This window comes from Psilocybe cubensis, chromosome 7, assembly GCF_017499595.1.
Source record: "Psilocybe cubensis strain MGC-MH-2018 chromosome 7, whole genome shotgun sequence".
Taxonomy (NCBI): Eukaryota; Fungi; Basidiomycota; class Agaricomycetes; order Agaricales; family Agrocybaceae; genus Psilocybe; species Psilocybe cubensis.
The window spans coordinates 315,433-331,947 of NC_063005.1; the positions used below are offsets into that span (position 1 = coordinate 315,433).

A 16,515-nucleotide genomic window follows, 5' to 3' on the forward strand; every position below is an offset into this window, starting at 1 on the left:
TCTGTATTCAAGGAGGTTGTCTCTAAGTTTTTGCCACCCAGTGTACGTGGATACTTAAACTATTTCCTTCTCCTATCAGGTACCTGAATCCACCATTACAAGGCAGATATCCGACAGATGCTATTCCCTAAAATGCAAATAATCTGACGAATACATCGGAGTGTCAACGTTCAGGTCTCAGGCGACGCCCATGGCAATCATTTTAAATTTTTCATGTTATAGAATTTATTTCTATATTTATTTGTTCCTGGTTGGCAGTATAGGCATCTCTCTGATGATCCGCTGACCAGGACCTGATTCTTTCACTCGCTTCACCGTTTTTGTAAGGTTGAAAATGCAATTTTAACTATCTCTGAGAAGAGATAAATCTGTAAACAAATGGGCTTGATACTGTATCCCTACAAATAGTAACAATATGTAGCATAATCCGTACTGATGTTCTTTACCATAATGAAGTCAAGGGTTATTTTTAGCACAGTCTGACAACAACGTTCCTAGATATTTATCCGTAATTTATTGTCATCATTACTGTTGATTTTGAATTCTGATCTATTTCTCCGTAGTTTAAAAGAGGGAGCACTGCTGAATGTATTTATGAAAAGGGGACAGATTCATACCTCTGGAACCATCCGAAATTTGTTTGACCAGAACTATTAAGATGTATGACCAATTCTCCACTTCACTGGCAAGCAGGATCTTCTTCTGAAATGCTGACTCATTTCAGGAACTTAGAGGCACGGCCATATCCAAAAAAGCTCAACATTTAACAATTTAAATCATTTTACACAAAAATAACTCTGTAGCTAGAACGCGAAGGGACTCAAACTTGTCAACGGGTTGGAAATGTAATTAATCCAAATTATCCTGGCTGATGAATTGCCACTGAGGCAAAGGTCCCTTGTTGTCTCCGATTCCAATTTGTTGAACAACGAGCTATTTATTACCGTTTTCAGCACGCAATTACCCTCGTCAATTAGATATGCTACTTACGTTTGAATTCTCGACAGTCACGGCGTTGATCGAACCAATTTCATGGTCTTGACTTTGTATACTGCACGACAAAGTACTTCTTAATTTGAATGCTATAACAGAAAGAAAGGCCTCACATGTAGCTGTTCTCTGTTGCGTTCACCAGGGTTAATACCCAATCTAAAATGGTCGTGCTCAGGATCACATTGTTGGTTGAAGCGTCAATCCCGAATCCTCCAATGACAGGGCCAATGTGAATGTTGGGGTTTATTGGTTGAGTGATCTTGTACGTGTTTGAATTAGAAGAGACTGTTTCAACCCTCCACTAAATTTAAGGACATTCAGTATAATATTTCCAAATCAATGGCGGTTACGTATCAAAATGATAACATACCACTTGAGGAGAATCGTCCGTTGAAATCTTAGGTTGAGCAATAATGGGCGAATTGATCTCGTTGCGGGTGGCATAATTTCCACCCACAAAGGGCCATGAGACGTTTGCAGGTATAGAGCGAATCAGATAGTTTCCGTTGGAAAGAGACATCGCGTTGAAGCGAGGATGGTTCTGAAGGTTTTTGGGACACCTTTCCCTCCTCTTTATACGCCTAGTCACGAACCTTGGAGCTATAATTTATTAGGCTACATGCTAGCTGGAACTGCGGCTAAAACTAGCATTACATATCATGATCAATTTGAATCTGACCAATGAGGCGGGAAAATGTACACAGGCTCCACCTCCGACATAGGATTCTATTCCTAACAGGATTATGGTCTACATTATTCCGAACTGTAGAACGTATATGCGTTGGCGCATAAGCTGATCAAAATCAATCGGATATCGCGGTGAAGCGGTGTAAATGCCATTGCCACTGGGATGACGCAGTCTTATGTAGTGCACACGTACAATAAACCCAGTGCAAAGGCTACTTTCATCTTACCACAAGGTAGGAAGAGCAGCAGGTAGTAAGATTTCCTCGCTACAAAAGCCGCATATCTTCCGCCCGTGCTAAGCTGTAAAATACTTGTGGTATCATTATTATTAGACTAGGCACTAAATATATAACGGAGCTCCTAGATGCCTACACAGTGTTTCGTAGAGTACTATAATCATTAGTGCGTCATCATTGTTAATATGAGTGTCGAATACGTGTTCCCTTTCGCAATGACCTATGGATTTTGATGATGCCTTGGAATTTTAAGTTGCAAACGCCTGGTCAAATAGCCGACACTGTAAGGAATCTTAAATTCGGCTGAACCTGCGACACATTGTGATCTAAGGCTCCAACGTGTTATGTACACAAACTAAGTCACAATTTCTTAAAAATGGTAAGGTCGACTAACTTCTTTTAACCTGCAAATATTCCTTCACATTGTCGATATTTACACATTGTTCTGATCATTAGAAATAGGGATAACTACAGTCACTCGGCAAACCCGCTGGCGTTACGCCGATTGCTTTTCCGTGTTTGAAGTCGTCATTACTCCATTTTGCACAGGGGGTAATTTAGTGGCCGCAGTTTCGTCCTTTTTCTTCGTATCATTGAGTATCGGGTTTCTGTGGAGGACGACAGATATGATTGGGGTCAGTACTGAAGCTCATCTATGTCTATTTGCGATATTTGGAACATACCTTTTTTCCAGTTCCAATACATTTATTTTATGTTCAATGGACATTATCAGATCCTCTGCACGTCTTACAAGGTCAGGATTAGTGTGGAAATGATTGGGCGCCACAGGAGTAGGAGGAGGAACCAATGAAACCCTCGACAATGTCATCACATCGGATGTGTGTGGACGATTTACCCCCCAATCGTTAAACATGTGAGATGCGGGAGGAGGGTTAGTATGATTGTTCATGGACATGTTGGGTAGCAAGAACCGTATAGAGAATATCGTTCACCCCGTAGCTTGGAGCTTATATACCATGGTAAGAGGCCACCAGAGATTACAATTAAGGCCACTTGGTCCAACAGGCCAAACCTTGGTGCACTGTTCCTCTGCAAATTAATTGGGAATGATTAATGCAAGGCCGGTGTAGAGGGCCAAACGAGTAAAATCCATGGCCTCATTATGATGCCACAGGATGCGTATAGGCCAGACTGGCACCTAGGCCACAGCACCCTATTGTAGGCATAGGGTCAGTCGCTCTCAAGACCCATCGCCGCATGCGTACACAGTCAAGAACATAGCAACCATATCTGCATCCATAAATCCGCCCAGCATTCGTAAGGGGAGAATGAAAATAACTACCGCAAAGCAAGGGAGAGATAGTCCGCCAGACGGAGCCTGCAGTAAGTATAGCATTGGAACAACGACGATAGAGACATGTAGAGGTGCGATTCAGACATCACTCTTCTCGTCGTTATACACTCCCCATGAAGCAGATTTCCTCGGCCCAAGATGCAGAACAAAGGGTTTTCATGCGTGCATCAGAAGTGACAGATTATATAGCCTTGTGCTCCTGGATTTACTCTACCTCTCTGAGTGGTCCAAGCCTTATTCGAGTATCATCCAAACGATGACTGGGAGCGAAAGAACACAGAAAGCCACGATAGCAATTAAGAGAACTTGGCTGAACATAATCATGGAATAGTGAGTATTGATGAGGAGAGAAAGGGAGCAGGATGGGAACAGCAACAATATCAAAGGGAACAATTGATGGTAATGAACGAAGAACTATCCTGGGTAAACGAGACTGCGGGAACTGGAAAAAACGTGATAAATATGCCTGGATGATATGACTCACCCTGTACTTCTGAGAAACAATCACTTATCCTCCATCTACCGCTCAAACTGCTCAACAGGTTATGCTATGCCTCGTGTTTGTTGAGCCCCGGCCTTGCAACATGAAACGGATATGCACGGCAATCTTTCGAGTCGCACTTGAGGGTGGGTTTGTAGACGATGTCAGATGCGGAGGTGACTACAGAGTTGATATCCAATGCGTTGATTCCTGCGTGTGGCGGTAGGCGGAAGTCAATAAGTACGCTGTCGTCGTGGAGACAGAAAAAAAAAAGAGTTCAGCGGAGATTCAAATCCACCAAAAAATCCTGAATTCCCACGTTGGTTGTTCCCTGATATCATCGTAAATCGATTTGCAGAATTTCACCCGGCCTGGAGATACATCAAGACTGTACAAGTATACTTTCCACATGCTTTCCAAAAACAGTTTTTCAACGATACAGTTGGTTTGAGTTGGTAGCGATTGACAACTTAAATACTTCGTAAGTCTGCCAGCAATACCGAAACCCCTTCGGTTGTCGTGAGGATGGAACCTTTGCCTGAACATTCATTTACTGGATAATGTGGAATTTTGGATGCTAAGTTTATTCCAAGACTTAAAATAGACACTAGGAAAGTTTGTTTTGTTTGTCGTCGGGCCTATCTAAGTCCGGTATGTCAATTTCCCTCGATACAGGATCCGTCCCCTCATCGCAGTTGCATCTTGATTATCAGCTCCAACATAGGCGTAATGTCTACCGCTATGCAGGAAAGTAAACAAACCTCGGGTACTATTGTTCTTTCTTTTTCCATATCACTCTCATTACCCATACCAATATCTTACGTTTGTTGACAGAGGCAAATATCATCACGGGGAGACGCCAAGGAGGCACCGGAGGCAAACCCTTCGATGACTTTGAGTTCAGTAGATTGCACATTACAAGCATCCACGTACAGTGGGATAGGCGCATCAACGCTATCCAGGTGACTTACGAAGGCGGGGACACTGCCAAGCTACACGGAGAGAAAGCAGGCCAGTCGGACACATTCAATCTCGAGCCTGGGGAGAAGATAGTCAGGATCGAAGGCTTTGCAGATGATTTCATCAATCAGCTTCAATTTACTACTGATGCAGGCAGGTGGCTATCTTTTGATTGTGTATGAATATCCCTGACCGTGTATCTAGGCCGATCCTCTCCAGTTTACGGTAGCGAGGAAGGCAAGTATTTTATATGGGAGGTCCCTAAGCCTGACGGATATCTCAGGTTTTTTATTGGAAGAAGGTGTGCTTTGATAGTGACATAAGAATACGAGGGATTGACGTCTTCGATAAACAGCGAATCATGCATCAACGCTCTGGAACCACACTTCCAAGTTGATTATTCTGATTAGCTGTGGAGAGCACGATGCTCTTCATATTGCCGAAATGAAGTGTTGATAGTATAGTATCAATTGTACAACTGAAATGAAATTTCAAAACACAACAAGATGCCGGCATAATCAAGTTACAGATTTGAAGGCATGTATGCAATTCTCACAATTCTCGTCAAGAAAGGTAAGATATGGGTATTAATTGACTCAGAAAACTTCCATGCAAAGTCAGTTGAATGTAAAATTTCTTGTATCGAGCATGCTTTCCACCCCAAACTGTGAATACAGGATGTCCGTCTCTTAGTGGGTCTCTTGTTCTCTATAAAACCTTTCGACGAAAACCCTCTGAATCTCAGACATACTTCATCGTCTATTAGCCCAGGTGATGCATACGACTCTAGAAAAATACTCTTACTGACTATTTTTGCATCTAGAAATCACAATGTCCAAGACCGCACAAGGAAGAGTCACAGGAACGTCGGGAACCCGCTTCACCGCTACCTTTGTCCTTCCCGACACTGGTATGCAGGTCAACTTCCTCGGAAACTTCAGTTCCAGCATCCAAACATTCAACTGCTCCAACGCAACCCTCACGTATACCGACAATAACCAAATCACTGCGACTCGCCAATTCGATGGTCAGCTCGGGACCAACAACTTGAAGCTCACTCTCATGAATGGGCCTGTCATTGAAGGAGTTCTTGACATGCCTATCTCTCCACCCAGTTCCGTCGCCGGAAGCGGAGTCTGGGCGATCAATTAGGTGTGATACTGATAACTTCATGTTAAAGGAAGTGAACGTGCTAACATTCTGTCCAGTTGTCGCTCATTCACCTGTCTCTACTGAATGTGACTGGATTATGGTGTAGTTGTTGCATAGCAGATAGAGAATGCTTAGTGGATGTGATATGGACAGTGTAGTCACTGTGGTAGTCGTGAAATTACTAATTAGTGAAAGCCTGACCTTGTTTTCATGCTTTAAGTGTTTACAGCTGTGATGACTGTGTGCGGCCATCACTCGGCAATATATGCCGGACGATTTTTGGTGGCACATTCCTCTGCCGGCATTCCATACTTAGCTATCGGCTGGAAGTTCGGCTACTTGTTCCGTTTGATGGAATGGCAATCTCCGAGACATCACGCCTTGTTCTGCTGCGGCTGTCTTTTGGACCAGTGCTTTCCCACTATTGATGTTCTCTTACCTTCATGTCCTGCTCTTACCATCATATACCAGTAACTATAGCCTGTATCTCACCTCTAAGCCTTGGGGAAGCTTCTCATAACAATTGAGTAATTCATTCTCCAATTTCGCTGACGAGCTCCTCATCAGCGACAACCACCAAATCCTCTTCATTTGAACCAACGCAATCCTCACTCATTGGTTGCTGTTGTGGCCACACTCATGGGTAACATCGATCTAGATATCTACGAGTTGCATCCATGCGCCGTGATTTATCAAATTCCGTCGAGATAATGGAGGATTGAAATGTTCAAAATGGCCGCGTTTCCGAAGTTTATGCCTCTGGGCCACAGTGTGGCAAGAATTGATATTGATGGCACAAGGGTTCCTTTCTGTGCAGATCCCATTTTCTCTCCCCGTGGCGTTTCTGGTTTAGCCCTGCTGGTTAACACATCACTTCTGGAATCCAAGATCTACAGAGACTACTCTTATTGTGTGCGAGCTAGAATGGAATTGTGGACCTTGTTCCCTTTGTATGGAGTGGAATCGGCGCTTTTTCAACAATGTGTGGCTTGGAGACTCTATATCTGCTCTAGGACACGTCGAATGGCCCAAAGGACATGTGGCCCATTCAAGTTTTGGTTAAATTCCCGCCAAATCAAAATGGGATGTTCGCCTTGTGTATTTCTGTCTTTTGGACTTGCCCTTTCCCGCTATTGCTGTTCTTTGGCATTGATGAATATTTATATCCTCTTCATCTCGGCGGTCTTTATTCACCACACTCATGGGACCCGTCAGTCTAAATATCGGCGAGTTGGATCCCTGTTTCGTGGTTTATCAAATTCCATCGAGATATGGAGGATTGAACTGTTCAAAATGGCCGCGTCTCTGAGGTCTGTGACTCTGGGCTACGGTGCGGCAAGCATTGGTCTTGAAGACATTGACTAGGCAAGTGACGTTGCTCAAGGGTGGCCTTCTGAGCCATTGATTTCATCCCTGCTGGTTTGTACTACTCCCACTGTGTACGATCTAGAATGGAAATGTGGCACTCGTTCCCTTCGAACTGACTGGAATCGGTGCCTTTTCAACTGAACCAGAACAATACGTGGCTATGTCGATTCTGGGACACGTCGAATGGCCCAATGGATGTGTGGCCCATTAGAGGTTTGGTTAAATTCCTTTTAAATCAAGGTTTGAAAACGTTCGCCTTGTGTGTTTTCATGGATCTTGCCGATAGTATACTATCTGACAGCGTATGCTCGTCCATATCCCTCCCCACATCTTTTGATATTGTCGCCCTTGATGATGCTGTAGGAGACTCTTGTAGTACATTGGACGATTCTTTTCTCAGCATCAGTAGCGTTAAGACTGAGACGGTCAGCTAACCACATTAGAGTCTAGGTTCTTACTCACCTCGCTTACCCCATCAGGATAATCTCAAATTGACATTAAATGACCCAATTTCTCGATCTAGGGGTCGCATTGACGCAGCGTACCGGATGATAGAAAAGTACGCATACGACATTCGGTTCGGCGTCGAGGTTTCGCATGAGCATGAGGCATACCTCGACTCTTTACACAGAGGGGTATGATTTGTGTTATTTCTGTTTATTGTTTACAACTAATTAAACATTTAATGTCAGATTACGGAGCTAATATCCAGAGTCCAGAAGGACCTTTACGCGACCGATCAACAAAGTTTGGGTAATTCACTCCTTACCATCAACGAGGTCAATGAGCGCACGCAGGTATGTAGACTTCTACGCAAGGTAATCTACAGGTTAACTCACAATTACCGATTCCATACACAGGCAACACTGTCCACAATGGCCTCCAAGCTTGACAGCGCTTTGTCGATACTCCATTGTCGACGCCGGAGTCAGACCCTGGATACAGAAGAAAATGGTACCCTGAATCCTTCAAACGCGCGAATAAGCTGGTGCCCTATCGATAACGACGACGGAGATGAAGCGCTTCTCAACATGATTACTAGCCTTCATGAGGAGCTCCATATTGAAGAAGACTTGGTCGTAGACTCCGCAGGGACTCCAGCATCTGAAAAAGTGGTACCTCAGTGGTGCTTCCATGCAGAGCAGGACAAAAAGAACCTTGGAAGACCATTCCAATGGTTGTATACTTTTCTATCTCGGTCATAAGGCTGATAGCACTGCTAGGACGGTTATTAGGGTATAGGCCTTAGAATACTTCTGTTCGGTAGCCGTTGGGCTTCTTACAATTCTTTCAGATGCTTACTTATCATGCTTTAGAAACAGTGGAATCTTGGACTGAGTACAACATTGTTTGAAGAAAACATACGATATGATATATCATCTACATGATAATAGTCTAGAATTATTTAGTGGGTAAAAATACGAAGAACCGCGATGTTCCCACCGTTGGTTTAAGTATTGGTTAAGTAGAAAATCAAGCATCTATATATACTTCATATATGGACTGCGAAGAGGGTCCCTTGACGTTATAAAAGCGTCGAAGAACTTTGTGCATTTGACCCCACAAAGGCTTAACCTCTATTAACTCAGGCAAGACAATACTTTCGAAAACTGGCTCTCATTGACTCATTTTGCATCCAGACATGTCTACGAGTGCAGAAGGGAGTGTCACTAGCACCTCCATGACCGGTTTCACTGCTACCTTTTTCCTCCCTGGTAGCAATAAGCGGGTCACCTTCTACGGGAAATTAAAAGTCCTCGTCCAAACGTTCAAGTGTTCCAATGCAGTACTCAGATACGACAACGATACCCAACTCACCGACGCTCGCCAGCTTAATGGTCAGATCGGAGTTGACAACTTGAAGCTCACGCTTGACAATGGGGCCGTCTTCGAAGGAGTGCTAGATATGCCGATCTCTCCCGCCAGCTCTGTCTCCGGGAGCGGTAACTGGGAAACTAAGTAGGTGAGGTGCTGTACATGATACCTAGATACTGCATGCATATAAAATCAACTTTACGCATGTAGTTCCTCTTTGTCAATCCCCGAGCCTACCTGATTTACTGGTCCGGTGGGCTCTAGAAAGAAGAGACACGCTGGTAGCTTTATATACATATTTGTGATCAATAGGACGGGTACAATCATGAGTAGAATACCAGTGAACGGAAGTTCTTCTGTTTCCTTTGCAGATTCGTCGATGACACCCACTAAGCTGACGGGACATATATCAGAACGGCTGGTCCGAGTTCTCTAATATTTTCTAGATCTTCGTTATTCATAGATACCGCCACTTAGGTCCTGACGGCGTACAGTCACTTGGATAGGGACCCGTCTTGTCTAGATGTGCTCGACATTTTTGAATATATGGGTCCGTCATTATCAGCTTCTTTGTTTCTAATAAGGCAATATCAAAACTTAAACTAACGCACCCGTTTGCCCCACATTTCCTTTCGCCACCTTGCGCCTTTTGCAAGCGCTTATACCGACCAATTCCCAAAGTGCCTCCGGTGTCTGTTGCAACTTCGTGCTCATGATCAAATCGTTGATCATGTGTGCCGTTATTGCATCCTTGTCAAAGCAATAACGACGTATTCACATTATTGATGAGGCTATTCGGGCTCAAGCTCCAGCCTTTTGCAGTTTTCCAATATTTTTTGGAGGCTGTAAAATTTGCCATGTCTCTTCCATATGACACGATTTTCCGTTGAAAATGCGAAGTGTCTGGCTTGAGATTTCGGTCACTACAAAAATAGCAAGGTTAGAACCTTAGTACGTAAATCGGTGTCAGGTTTCATAATGAACTACTTGGTCGTTAGTGCATACACCCTGAGTCAAACAACATACTTTGGTGTGGTTGTACTGCGCCCTAGGCATACTTTAGTATCAGATGGTTTTCTTGTAAGTAATGTAGTACTACCCGGATTACATGAACATGTATACCAAGTCTAATTCCCTTTCACAAAACCGTTATAATCATTTCTCAAATTTCTTCGTTTCCAACTTATCCCGGCTGCTTCGGCTTTAAAATAATTCGTATAAATGTACCGGAAACACCCACAGCAAGACATATACTGTGGTATTATGCTTTGCCATGGATAGGCCAATATAAAATCAGTTTAATGTTCAATTTTCTGCAATAATTTTGGCCTTAAATATCTATTGAAATACCTGCTTTAGGGAAGCCATCTTCAGAGAAACAACCCTAGGGTAATACCAACATGTACACTGTTGGTTTTGATAAAACCACGACTTGACCACGGCTTTTACCACGACACGAGATTATATTTACCACGGTCTGTGCTAATTTTATCAGAATCCTGGGCAATAGGCTGTTCGCACGCTCAAAATGTAAGTACTACAACGTAAGAAAAGGCCCGAAACTAGTGAGTACAACTCTATTTCTGAGTGTTCGCATTTTCAACGGAAAATCGTGTCATACTTCCAAGTACTACTGGCGTTCCTTAATCCTCAATGCATCTACCCAACGAGGTACTCTGCCTGGACATGCAGGTGTTTACCAGGCAATACCGTATAGCCGACGTCATAATCGGCTCGCGAGCCGTTCAAAACGGCGGCCGCCAGAAGCTTTATTTGGCATGTCAGTTTTATGACTATGGTTTGCTGGCATTGATTTTTTGGGTTCTTCGTGATTGAGGTAATGTAGACCGCAGAAGCAATACAAAAGCTTCTCTTCTCCAGCACAAGGTAACGAGTACCAACATCAATGTAAATATTCGGACAAAACTCGCTGGAAGGAGTCAGACTTGTCAAGTTCTCGCAAGCACAAGAGACATTTGACCTACCAAATGATTCCCGGGCAACATGACTATAAAGTCGACGAGCTTGACACTTCGACGAAGCGATAAACGGATGTCTGTCTTCAGGTTACTCCCTTTCGCTGCTCTTGCAGCCTCGCTGAACGCTTTCTCCAGCACTCTCCAAAATGCCGCCTATAGTTTTGGTAAAAAAGAGTACTCTAGGATGTGAGTAATTGTAAGAACATGTATGCCATTACTGATCCTCGTAGTAGTTACCCTAAAACTATTCATGCATCAGGTGCCGAAAACATTCATTGATGTATTCGCCTTTGAGTGATAATATTTACCCATGTGTTTTTTTTATTAGCCGTACCTACTCGCCTACCTGCCACTCTAGCTGTATTGTTATTTTTCGGCGCTCTAATTGATGGGATTGGTATAGACGTTGCTCGAGCCGATAACCCTTTTGTGCAAACCATTTATACGGCAGACCCCGCACCACTCGTATATAACGACCGGCTCTACGTTTTCATGGACCATGACAATGATGGGGCCACCTATTTCAACATGACCGATTGGCGTCTCTTCTCGACAGTGGACATGGCTAACTGGCAGGATCATGGGTCTCCCCTAAGCCTTGCAGACTTCTCTTGGGCAGACGAAAATGCATGGGCTCCCCAGGTCATCCCACGAAACAACAAATTCTACATGTACGTTCCAATCCGCCATCATACCACCTCGACAATGGCCATCGGCGTTGGAGTCAGCGATACTATCACCGGCCCATTCCACGATGCTTTGGGGAAGCCACTCGTTGAGAATGGTGATATCGATCCCACAGTTTTCATTGACGATGATGGTCAGGCCTACCTGTACTGGGGCAATCCCGATCTGTGGTATGTCAAGTTGAATCAAGACATGATTTCCTACAGCGGGAGTCCCACCAAGTTCACCCTCACAACTGCAGGCTTTGGCCCTCGTAGCGGTAGCGAGCAGCGCCCCACATCCTTCGAGGAAGCCCCGTGGGTGTACAAGCGCAACGGCATCTACTACTTGATCTACGCCGCAAACTGTTGCTCTGAGGATATTCGGTACTCTACTGGCACCAGTGCACTTGGGCCCTGGACCTACCGCGGCGTCATCATGGCAACTGCGGGCAGCAGTTTCACCAACCACGAGGGGATTGTTGATTACAAGAACAATTCCTACTTCTTCTATCACAACGGCGCTCTCCCCGGCGGCGGCGGCTACCAGAGGTCTGTATGCGTTGAAAGATTCGTGTACAATTCCGACGGCACGATCCCAACTATCCAAATGACGACGGCCGGTCCACCCCAGATTGGTACCCTGAACCCGTACGTGCGACAGGAGGCTGAGACAGCGGCCTGGTCCCAGGGTGTAGAGACAGAGGTCTGTAGCGACTCCGATGGGGGTATAGACGTGGCCTTCATCAATAACGGCGACTACATTAAAGTCAAAGGCGTTGCCTTCGGTGCCGGTGCAACATCCTTCTCAGCTCGTGTCGCATCCGCCACCAGCGGAGGCTCGATTCAAATCCGTCTGGGGAGTACGACTGGAACACTCGTTGGTACCTGCAACGTATCGGGAACAGGGGGCTGGCAAACCTGGACGACAGTGACGTGCCCAATAAGCAAAGCCACGGGTACCTCCGACCTATTCTTCGTCTTCAGCGGCAGCGGAACGGGCTATCTGTTCAACTTCAATTGGTGGCAATTCAGTAATGGTAGCGGAACGCAGTCGACGACCGCTACGGCAGCCAATCCAACCACTTCTTCGCCTCCGGCGACTACAACTTCCACCGCCCCTTCTTCCTGCCAGACACTTTACGGCCAGTGTGGAGGTAGTTCATGGACTGGATCCACATGTTGCGCACAGGGAACATGCCAGTTTTCAAACCAATACTATTCCCAATGCTTGAATTGAGAAGGGCTCGGGGAGCATCGGCTGGACATCCCTAGTTCAGAGTTCTTCTAGATGGAAAACTACGCACATGTATTTTTTCACTGAACGCACTTAAAATTGTATTTGAATACGTGTTGTTTTGATGAAATTGCCTAAAAACGAAACATAAATACGTGATTTTATTCATCTTCGAGACCAACATTTCAACACTCGCATTTAATTAAAGCAACCTGGAGCACTCACCACGTACATCAAAATATCCAAGGTTATCTGGAAGGCCCGTATTTTAGCCCAACATAGGCTGAAAGTCAAGGAACCCGCACCGTCCCGACTGGAGACACAACTCACCAAGTAAACATATGGCAGTATGTTTTGGTGGAAGTTGGAGGGGTAGATGTACCGGACAGTACGTACATTGACGTTTCCACAAAATATAAAAAGAGGCCTGGTTTAACTCACTTTCCTCATCCTCGCTCCCTCCCCATGCATTCATCTTCTCAGGGGTTCTCCTTCATTGCTTTGCACATCCATCAGCGGCACCCTTGCTTGTAAGTCGTACAATCCCTCTTCATGGCCTCCAGAGCCAGTGTGTCCCGTCCCTGGGGTAGGCACACCCTAATACAGCTGAGAATTCACTCACCCATTCATTTACAGGTCGTCTCATCATTATACCAGCTACCCTCTTGCTCCCAACATTAGGAAAGTCGGATGTCCGCGGCACGGCCAACTGTCGTCTCCCAGAGCCAAGCAGACCATGCTGACCAAACGTGAATGTACGGGCCGACTCGATCCACGTCTGCTCGTCAGAAGTTGAACACATTCGAAGCGGCGCCGACTTCCGATTCGTCAACGCTCCAATAAGAGGTGGGAGGACCTGCTAGACAGTGAAACACAACGTGCCATGGAAAGGTAAACAAGCAATGACGCGACCAACTTTCTTCGAGCAGTGTCGTTGGTCTGTATGGTGAAGCGAGTGCGAGTGGTGGGATTCTAGGTGACTATGCAACCAGGAGCACCAATCGAAACGTTCCATGTGTTGCTGGCGATGAGGGATGCCGCTAAGGTTGTATTTGCATTGTCGTCGGTCTGAAAAGAAAGGTCATATAATTTGGACTATGAGAACGAGTGCTAAGTCGTACCATGAGCACGTATGGCCTCACAACAGCTCTCAAAATGAATGTTGACGCGTCTGAAGCCGGCAAGCGGGACTCGCGTTGTCCAACAGCGATCGAGCCACCGAAAGCATCCGAAACGGATTAACCCGTGCTGAGAACCAAAAGTGTATTATGTAAATACAGTCAGAACGGCCTTCGGCTAGATATGCCGGCCGACTCGAAAGTATCGTGTTAGGCCGCATTGCACACGTTCAGGCCAGGCTATGGTGTCTCGCAGTTCCTCACGCGCACAGAGGCTCCGAGGGGCATCACGACGCCTAAAATATAGGGGGAGGACTGATCAAACGGAGTCGTGTGTGGTATTAATAGCGCAGAGGCCAGCTAGGTGGCGGTCAAAATGAAAATCGTAGGTTGACTGGCCTTTGTGAATTATTAAATGTCATGGATACATGGGCACTTTTAGAATACTTGTAGAAATCAGTGAGTATCTGATTATCATTGTAGGAATGGTGTGTGTGTCTGTGTGTGTCGTGGCACTCAGGACTCCGTGAAGAGGCCCACGCTCAAAATATTCAATAGACGCACATATGCGAATCCAATGACGGCATCCAATCTATGTTTAAACAAGATATAAAGAAATTGTGAAGCTGTGGACACAGCGATTATATGCTGCCTGGTACGCACAAATGTGTGTGTGTGGAACGAATATCCTCTGTATGACATTCTTATAAGCCCCGGCTGACACCTGATACCCGTGTCAACCCGAGAAATCTGATAAGACGGATTGACCTAGCCTGTGAAGTCGTATTAAGGTACACTTTCTACATTCTGTACTTTCCGCAGACACTGTGATACAGAGTGATATTGTACATTGAGATTTTAGTGTCTTTGAGAGGGTAAGAATGCAGTCGGTAGCAGGTTCTTGTGACAATGATGCCGTACCGGTCATTTTTTCACACATGAGAGAAGAACAATGGGATGCCATTGCCGAGAAGAAATGTTCTTCTTCTCGTTTAGGCATAGTGCCTGCACTTGCGATAGTAATCGATGGGACTCAACAGACCTAGCATTCACACTCGCGATGTAATAACACTTACTTTATGTTATCTGTTATACACAAAATTCGTTGGCAAGAAATGTTGAGGTCCAATAAACAGCAAACACGGCACTCGGCCACGAGGTTAAACGAAGGATCATGTTTCTTGCCATGAGGTTCCATTGTAGTGTCCCAAAATCCGAGTGGCGGAAAATGAGAGGAGTTATATTGCCTGATGGACACCTCATTGTGTGTATGTGTGGGAGAAAAGGTGATTTTGACAGTTGCAGCGCTGATGAACGACTAAATAGTGAGTCAGAAGATCGAGACTCGGCACTGGTTAATGAGCCTGGGATTTTTTTGTGTGTGTCGCCACTCAATTCCTATGTTTTGAGGAAAAAAATCTGTTCCTTCCCTGCTCACACCCTTCTTTCTCTTCTCTATCGCACTATCTTTCTTTGCGCTTATCCCAATGGCCCAGTACCAACAAGAATCCTTTGCCGTCCCTTCCAACACCATTCTTCCTGGATCCTTTACTTCCTTCTTTGAATCAGACTGTGAGTATCGCAGTCGGTTTTATGGACAAAAGCTTGATCCTAATCGAATCTTCATGCCATAGTAGCACCAGAACCACTCTTGGAACCACTTCTGACACAGGAATCAAACGATTATGGATCTCTACATCAACTCCAATGTGGTCCAAGTATGGTGGCAGAATCATCCGATTCGCAAATTCCATTATCCATGTCATTTTCTGGATTCGAGGGTCAAAATCCGGGCACGTCTGAGTTTTCCTGTGAGTCTTTTAATTGAAGTCTATATGGACTGCACAATGCCCTGGAGTGGCCACCCAGGGCATATGAATCCCTCGAAGAGGAAGTGCCACATACCAACGCAGGTACATGGACGGACGAGTCCATTGTGCCGGAGCAGCCGGCTCCAAGCACCTCCCAGGTACAAGGCCATGTCCCCAGTTGTATGGGGGGCCTTGGTGTCAGCGTTACACGTGAACGCAAGAGGAGGAAGGAAAAGGGATTCCGGTTCGTCAATCTAGCTGCTAGCTAGATGGCAACGGTGGCGGGTACACGACTCACAGGCCCAAGATAAGATCAAAATATATACCGTAAGTGTTCTGTTCCCTCACAAGTAAACAATCTGACAAGTACCTTGGCACTTTTCACAGGTGCAAGATGTGCTCCAGCGCGAACCTGCAGCGACTGTAGGGAACGAGGGAGTCATCGAGGGTTGAGCCGGAGGACATAGGTGATGCGTCAGCGCTCACCTTTTTCCTTCCGGCTTATACTACCGCGATATCGATGGCCGGATGCGTGGGAAGTCCGCGCACACCGTCCGCGATGGCTCGAGAACGCTATAATAGGCCTCTTCGAGACAAAATTTATTCGGATAGGGGTGTTTTGGTAGGATTGTGATGAAACTAGTCCGCAATAAATATATTTCTTTTATAACTTGCGATCACTTTTTTTTAAGATATAT

At 45.3% G+C, this 16,515-nt stretch overlaps 7 protein-coding genes across 7 annotated transcripts; 5 read left to right on the plus strand and 2 right to left on the minus strand.

Annotated features, from left to right (window-relative positions):
- Positions 1-849: 849 nt before the first annotated feature.
- On the minus strand, positions 850-1,513 carry JR316_0007638 (uncharacterized protein; the record flags this gene model as incomplete). The annotated part of the gene is made up of 4 exons (XM_047893371.1): positions 850-933; positions 991-1,051; positions 1,107-1,294; positions 1,364-1,513. 4 exons carry the CDS (start codon positions 1,511-1,513, stop codon positions 850-852), a joined length of 483 nt encoding a protein of 160 aa, XP_047746686.1.
- A 233-nt stretch (positions 1,514-1,746) lies between these two features.
- Positions 1,747-2,826, minus strand: JR316_0007639 (uncharacterized protein; the record flags this gene model as incomplete). Its single annotated transcript, XM_047893372.1, has 4 exons — positions 1,747-1,786; positions 1,874-1,980; positions 2,452-2,524; positions 2,600-2,826. 4 exons carry the CDS (start codon positions 2,824-2,826, stop codon positions 1,747-1,749), a joined length of 447 nt encoding a protein of 148 aa, XP_047746687.1.
- A 1,615-nt stretch (positions 2,827-4,441) lies between these two features.
- On the plus strand, positions 4,442-4,854 carry JR316_0007640 (uncharacterized protein; the record flags this gene model as incomplete). Its single annotated transcript, XM_047893373.1, has 2 exons — positions 4,442-4,478; positions 4,547-4,854. 2 exons carry the CDS (start codon positions 4,442-4,444, stop codon positions 4,852-4,854), a joined length of 345 nt encoding a protein of 114 aa, XP_047746688.1.
- A 649-nt stretch (positions 4,855-5,503) lies between these two features.
- On the plus strand, positions 5,504-5,824 carry JR316_0007641 (uncharacterized protein; the record flags this gene model as incomplete). The annotated part of the gene is made up of 1 exon (XM_047893374.1): positions 5,504-5,824. The coding sequence occupies one exon, from the start codon at positions 5,504-5,506 to the stop codon at positions 5,822-5,824; it is 321 nt and encodes a 106-aa protein (XP_047746689.1).
- A 1,637-nt stretch (positions 5,825-7,461) lies between these two features.
- On the plus strand, positions 7,462-8,397 carry JR316_0007642 (uncharacterized protein; the record flags this gene model as incomplete). Its single annotated transcript, XM_047893375.1, has 4 exons — positions 7,462-7,617; positions 7,672-7,827; positions 7,885-7,989; positions 8,053-8,397. 4 exons carry the CDS (start codon positions 7,462-7,464, stop codon positions 8,395-8,397), a joined length of 762 nt encoding a protein of 253 aa, XP_047746690.1.
- A 437-nt stretch (positions 8,398-8,834) lies between these two features.
- On the plus strand, positions 8,835-9,491 carry JR316_0007643 (uncharacterized protein; the record flags this gene model as incomplete). The annotated part of the gene is made up of 3 exons (XM_047893376.1): positions 8,835-9,151; positions 9,320-9,428; positions 9,471-9,491. 3 exons carry the CDS (start codon positions 8,835-8,837, stop codon positions 9,489-9,491), a joined length of 447 nt encoding a protein of 148 aa, XP_047746691.1.
- A 1,641-nt stretch (positions 9,492-11,132) lies between these two features.
- Positions 11,133-12,586, plus strand: JR316_0007644 (Arabinoxylan arabinofuranohydrolase; the record flags this gene model as incomplete). Its single annotated transcript, XM_047893377.1, has 3 exons — positions 11,133-11,172; positions 11,315-12,357; positions 12,422-12,586. 3 exons carry the CDS (start codon positions 11,133-11,135, stop codon positions 12,584-12,586), a joined length of 1,248 nt encoding a protein of 415 aa, XP_047746692.1.
- Positions 12,587-16,515: the final 3,929 nt, after the last annotated feature.